Source organism: Vipera berus (genome assembly GCF_964194415.1).
Source record: "Vipera berus genome assembly, chromosome: 3".
Classification (NCBI taxonomy): Eukaryota; Metazoa; Chordata; class Lepidosauria; order Squamata; family Viperidae; genus Vipera; species Vipera berus.
Window position 1 is genome coordinate 120,004,181 of NC_138204.1, and position 7,076 is coordinate 120,011,256.

At 39.5% G+C, this 7,076-nt stretch overlaps 1 protein-coding gene across 1 annotated transcript; it reads right to left on the bottom strand.

The window, feature by feature from the left end:
• Positions 1-233: 233 nt before the first annotated feature.
• Positions 234-6,696, bottom strand: LOC308665434 (protocadherin beta-16-like). The gene is made up of 2 exons (XM_081323466.1): positions 4,091-6,696; positions 234-1,737 (listed from the first exon to the last, which is right to left on the bottom strand). Exons 1-2 carry the CDS (start codon positions 6,506-6,508, stop codon positions 1,618-1,620), a joined length of 2,538 nt encoding a protein of 845 aa, XP_081179592.1. The 5' UTR covers positions 6,509-6,696; the 3' UTR covers positions 234-1,617.
• Between the last annotated feature and the right edge of the window lie 380 nt (positions 6,697-7,076).

Below are 7,076 nucleotides of genomic sequence, written 5' to 3' on the forward strand. Positions count from 1 at the left end.
CAACTCTAAAAGGATAAAGAGAAATGGATAAGCAGTCTGTACTCCTGCTTGAGATCACAATCACAAAATCACTGAATCACTGGTAGCATGTTCTGAATGCTGGTTGGTGGAAAACAACAGTGGAAGAAATCTATCTTGTTCCTTTGCCTGCTGTGAGTATGTACTACTAACATCATGATGATGATGATAGTTTCAATGTCAAGGTTTGATTTCATATATTAATTCCATTTAAAGAATTTACAAACCAATTTTATTAATTTTGAGCATACAAATACCATATCAAAATCTGGCTTACAATATGTATATGGTATTTTTTATTTCCCCTTTACATAGTGATTACAGTGCATAAAGCAAAATGGGTGTACTGTATTCCACATCCTTTAAAGCATTTATATATTTTCTTGCTGATTCCAGTTGTTTCCGCATTGCATCCTTCACTATCTAAACTGCTACATCAATATACTACTACTTGCTACTCTTTTTCATCCCACAGATATAAATCTCTTTACAATTGTGATTTTTGTGATAGTTTGAACACAATATTACTAATAAAACACAAAATGTACAGACATCTCATTTAACTATGTAAGCACAAAACCAGAAAATTATATTAAAAGATAGGATTTTTAAAAGTAGTCCTTAATAGACGTACTTTCTTATGGATTTACTATTGAATTACTCTTTCTTGCTGTAGAAAGGACTATCAATATTGGTGTTAAATCTCTTTTAGTTACCTTTGGAATAATTCTGATCATTGTAAGTGAACAGATCTTAAAAGAGCAGCAAAGGACTGAGGTAGCTTATTTGGTCCTCTTGACTATAATGCCACTGAGGGCATGACGCTCTTTTCAAATTGTGCATAGTTCATTCCACTTTTTCCAAAGGAGAATTAGTTACCTTGCAGTATATTATGTATGTATACATGCATGTATGTGTGTATGAATGTACAGTATGTACATACTGTACATTGTGATTGCAGGAAAGCAAGAATACCGGTAATTGTATATTACTGAAAATCCATTTTGCATGTAGACATGTACATGTAGAGTTTGGGTATTGTGAAAATCACTATTTCAAGCATAACCTCAGATAATGATGTAACTGAGGACTTAGATACACCTAGGATCTAAGTACACCATCATTGGAAAAATCATTCACTTTTTTTTTCTAAGTAAGCATATCTAATCACCTGTGTTACCCAATAAATAAAATGTCCAAGAAATTAATATAGCTATTTAAAATATTTTATGGAAGGAGCATAACCTCATAAATCATAAGTCAAAGAATCATAATGATAAACATGCTTCAAGGTCTCCTAGGTTAAAAAAACAATAGCCTATTGTAAAAGTCTACAAAGCAGAAATAACAAATCAGTTATATATTAGGTAAAATGTATGCACATAATCCATTTGTATATCACTCCACAAAAATTCAGTCAAAGTGAATGTAACAGCATAAGGGCATTCTTGTTATTTTCAATCTGGCTTGTTTTAAACAGTTTTCAAAGTTTGTCTCTGATGTTCTTTTATGCAGAGGACCCATTCTTTTCAGCCTAGACGATTCTTGCATGTATCTTCTGACAGACAAGGAATGATGGATGGAGTTGGTAATCGTCATCTAGTGATAGGAAAGCCAGTCGCTTTGACCAGAGTTCATATTTACACCTACTGTTGGATTTACAGTACAGCTTGGGCCTCCAGATTTAGCAGCAGGATCTTCAGACAAAGGAACTTTACCCTGAAAAATTATAAAAGGAAGCATTGTAATTTTTCAATACTAAATTATATTTGCATAGATACTTCTGGTGTATTATATTGCAAAACAAAGACGAGAGAGAAGAAAATTTCTAAGCATATATCAAGTTTTATCAGATGTTAAAATGCTTGATTATGCTACTAAAAACGAATACAGCCAACTTCAAAGATTAATTAATTAACTTGAGCCCAACCAGAAGAAGAAACAAAGTGAGGTTTAATTGATGGTACAAGACTAAGCAATGCCATATTCTAAGAAGTGACTAACGAAAATGTCAGAGCACTCAGAAGCAACTGGGCAACTCTGGGATTGGTCACTCTGTCCTGCTTTAGCATGTTTTGAAGGATTTCTGTGTAAAAGATTTATAGGAAAAAAATCTGTAATGTTAATTGGCAAAGTTTCACTAACCGTATGAAGATTACAAGTAAGTGAACTATCAAGGAAGTGGAGGGAAAATTCCCTGCAGCCTATCTTACAGGAAGTGGGTGGCAAAGCACAGATGGCGCTTTATTAATCCAAGGGAAACCAGTCAGGCATGATGGATGAAGAGGAGAAGTTATCCAGAGAGTGGGTTAGAATGTGAGAGAGCCCAATTGTGTACAGTAAGGGCGTGAAACCGCCCTTCCCTGTGCTGGGGAAGAAAGACTGGGGAGTGTTTGGAAGAGGCCAAAACTTTGGTGGATGCAGGAGCAGAAAGCGGGAGGAAGAGCATAACAGCATCTGAAAGTGGAGTGAGTACTTTGGATGAACAAACTTTTGATTGGCTAGAACAGTGATGGTGAACCTTTTAGAGACCGAGTGCCCAAAAACTGCCCCCACCTGCCCCCGACTCACCTACCCATGGGGCCACCCACCACTTCCATGGTCTGCCGCTGATCCACCCAGGCGGCCCAGCAGCGCCATGGCAGCCATGCCCTCTGCCCATGCCCCGCAGCATCAACTGCGCATGATGGATGCAAAGATAAAGTCTTGTCCCCACTGCTCGGCTGCCACGTTCTTGGCTGCGCTGCTCCACGTGGGCTGCACTTGGGGGTGACTCTCCTCCGGGGGGGCTGCTGGTGAAGAGGGGGACATGGAGGAGGTGGGTCTGGGGTGATGGCGCACGTGCCCACAGGGAGGGCTCTGAGTGCCGCCACTGGCATGCATGCTATAGATTCGCCACCACTAGGCTAGAATAACTCCAGTGATTGAGACAGCACCAAATTGATAATAAAAACATAAATGGCTAGACATGTTTGAGTCAGATGGATTTCCAAAGGCATCAAAATGGTCAGGCTTATTCTTCAATTCCATCCCTTTTGGAAGGTGTTAAAACTGGCCATGTGGATACATTTCTTAAATTATCAGGCCCGCATGGAACGACTCAATTCCAAGAAATATAGTCATGATTTCAGTACTCATGAGTCAGTCCAATTTGAAGCAGTACTCCGAGTCCAAAAATCAAGCCAACCATCTGTCTCAGCACTGCAAAGTAAATTATAGAACCAGTATAGATAAAGAATGCCCCGAATAGCTTTTAGGGTCAATACTGAAACAATATTGAAGCTCTAACCCAGTATTTTAAAAGCCAATACTATTTTGATTTGGCACTTTGCTTCAAATTTGGTCACTAAATCAACATGCCCTTATAAACAATACACAGCCATATTAGTTACAACTATTTGTACTACTATAAAATAGTTCACAAGAATATCATCATAATTGCTGGTAATCAAATATATTGAATTAAACACAAGTGTTAGAAAACAAGAAGTAAAATGGCATAATACCTGCTTTATGTATCATACAAATACCCTAAATATATGATAGAACTATCAGTTAAAACACAGCATATTTTTACTTTTTGTTCTTTAAATTACAGTTCCTTGTATATAGTGTATAACTTTCTTGTAGGAGCTTTCTATCATCAAAGTAGTGTGTTTTTGAAAGCAATGTATACTATTCAATAGCCTATGAAAATTCACATTGATTCCAGAAATAGGTTTATGCATATAACATATATATTATAAATATAACTTGTATATTTCATGTATACATGAATGTGCTATAAATTTGTGGTTTGGCAAATCCGTGCTCAGCCCACTATCAGTCTGTACTTTTAGGTAATAGTTGCATTGTTAAATAATGACAATAGGTAGATTAACATGAGAAAAAATGAAGGAAGAGAAGATGGTATCATAGTGGACATAAGATAAATTGAACAAAAATATGTGAAAGAGAAAGGAGCACCAGCTAAAATATTTTTTTTAAATATTTTTAAATATTTTTAATTTTTTTTAAAAAATTAGCAAAATTGAGGAATGCAAAGGCAGCATTAACAAAGCAGTTATCTCACCTGTTTCTTTGCTTCAATATTTACAATCTGCTCAGACGTATCCTTGATGTCTGAAGATATCCTAGAGTTCCCTGGGATGTTATCCTCTCCGACCGAAAAGACAGGAAAGAGGGGCCTGAGAAATCGGAACTCGCTACTTAAGGATCCACCAGTCAAGCAAACATCGTAACGGTAAGTCTTGGGCAGTGACCCATTTGGTGACTCTGCAGAGTTCTCTTGGGCCTCAGCAGTGGCAGGGGGGAAGTGAGGAACAGCTGCAGTAAAGTGGCTTTGGGAGTCCTTCTTGAGGATTTTGACCACAATAAACACAACAATGCAGACCAGGAACACAAAGGAGACAGCAGCCAAGCAGATCACCAAATACTTGGTCAAGGTTTTGTCTTCTTCCGGTTCTTGCACACTGACATCCACCCTCCTCAGGAAGGGATCCGAAAAGCCATCCACAAGAAGGACATTAAGCATCGCCGTGCTGGTCTGTGGAGGACGTCCGTTGTCTCTGACCAGCATCACCAGCCTCTGCTTGTTTGTGTCTCGCTCATTCAGGGCTCTCCTGGTTTTCACTTCCCCATTCTGTGCTCCTATGCTGAAAAGGGCTGGGTCCGTGGCCTTCAGCAATTCATAGGAAAGCCAAGAGTTTTGGCCAGAATCTACATCCACGGCAACCACCTTGGTGACCAGATAGCCGGCCTCGGCTGACCTGGGAACCAGCTCATTGCATGGGGATGTGTTGTTCTGCAGGGGATACAGGAAGAAGGGAGCGTTGTCATTTTCATCTATGATGTGGATGCGGACAATCACCTCTGAGCTCAGGGAAGGAGAACCACCATCAGACGCCCTCACAGTCACTCTGACGCCTCTTATCTGCTCATAGTCCAGGGATCGGAGGGCATACAGGTTTCCAGTTTCAGAGTTGATTGAAATGAAAGGGGGCAAAAGGCCATCACCCTTCCCAGGCAGAACTGAGTAAGTCACTTTAGCATTCAGCTTTGTATCCAGATCCACAGCGTGGACTGAGCCAATGAGCAAGCCTGGAATATTATTCTCTCGAATCTGCATGTCATATGAAGGCTTTTCAAAAAGAGGAGGGTTATCATTGACGTCAGAGATCTGAACATTAATCAGTCTTGTTGAAGTGAGCCTAGGAGAGCCGCTGTCAATGGCTGTGATGGTGATGTTGTACTCAGTGACCGTCTCTCTGTCGAGGGGACTTTGGAGCACAAGCTGATAAAAGTTATTTGTGGTGCCTTTGAGCACAAAAGGGAGATTCATCTCCATGGAGCAGACCGTTTTGCTGTTGTCTCCAGAGTCTTGGTCTCTAACACTGAAGAGGGCCACCATTGTGTCTGGGGGAGAGTCCTCCTTTAAAGTGTTGGTCAGAGATATGATGGACACTTCTGGGGGGTTGTCATTCACATCTTCAACCTCTATAAGTATATTGCAGTGCCCTGAAAGACCCCCTCCATCTGTTGCTCTGATGTTCATGCTGTAACTCTTTTCTTTTTCATAATCAATCTGTCCCCCAACACTGATTTCACCAGTAATTTCATTTAAAAAAAACAAATTATTTATCCTTTCTAGGACTCGATGGAATGAGTAGAGGATCTGTGCATTTGAACCCAAATCCAGATCTGTGGCTTCCACCTTAATTACAAGAGTGCCCTTAGGGAGATTTTCTTTTATTCTTGCCTTATATTCAGACTTACTAAACAGAGGAAAGTTATCATTACTATCCAGAACATTAATATTAATTTGAACTGTGCCTGTTTTCTTTGGAACTCCTCCATCAATAGCCATTAGTGTCAATGCAAGGTGTGGCATCTTCTCCCTATCTAGTGACTTCTCCAGAACAAGATCTACATAGTGGTTTCCATCTTTATTTCTTTGCACATCAAGCCGAAAATGGTCATTGGGACTCAGAGTATAATTTTGTATACTATTTTCTTCCAGGTCCTCATCCTGTGCTGATTCCAAGGGGAATGTTGTAGTTTCAGGAATGTTTTCAGGAATGTCCAGCACCACTTCTTTTTTCCAAAATCTGGGGGCATTGTCATTCACATCTTCTATCTTGATTTCAATATTAAAGAAATCTAAGGGGTTTTCCAAAACAAGCTGAGATAGGAGTACACAAGGATCATTCTGACCACACAAAGCTTCTCTGTCTATTTTATCCTTAACCAACAGATTCCCAGTCTGAATATCAAGGTGGAAGTATTCCTGAGTGCCCTCAGCAACTAAATGTGCTCTGCGGGTTGAGAGCTCCCCTGCTTTCAGTTTCAATTCCTTGAGCACATTAGCCACCAGAAACCCCTTTTTCTTTTCTTCAGGGACAGAGAAGCGAATTGAAGCACACATTACTCTAAGGAATGAGAAAGAGAGAAGGACATACAGACCTTGTCTTTTCCAAAAGCAAATCTCCATGATTCCAGCCTGTCTTCCTTGCAGGCTCAAATTCTGCCCAAACGTCAGTCTTTCTTTCTTTCCCTTCTTTATGATTTAGCTGTGCAAATCATTTTTAATTCTTCTTGTTTTAGATCTTTGCCATCTTATGATCTGCAAATGTTTCACCGGCAAAGTATCAGATTCCTTTTGTTCAGTTTTGTATTACTGTCTGCCCTGATAGTGAGGAAGCAGAACAGAACTAGATTTCTTTGTTAATATTGCCACCATGTGGTGAACTGGCAAATCTTTTACTGTATTTGTATTTAGACACATTGAATCCATTTTTATCCATCCACTATTTCATTATATAGAAAAAGAAAAGAGTGGCAATATGCACAACATTTTTGTACATTATTGATACAGGTTGTAATCCAGTCCTTTTACAGTATAGTGTTGAATGACTGTGGGCATATTCAGTGACTCTAGGTTGCTTCTGTTGTGTGCCCATGCATATCAAGTCTAAACCTGTGTAAGAAAGTCATTTCTGCATTGGGACAGTTTGCCAACACAGTTTGAATTAAAGGCAATGATATCCCCCTAGTGGATA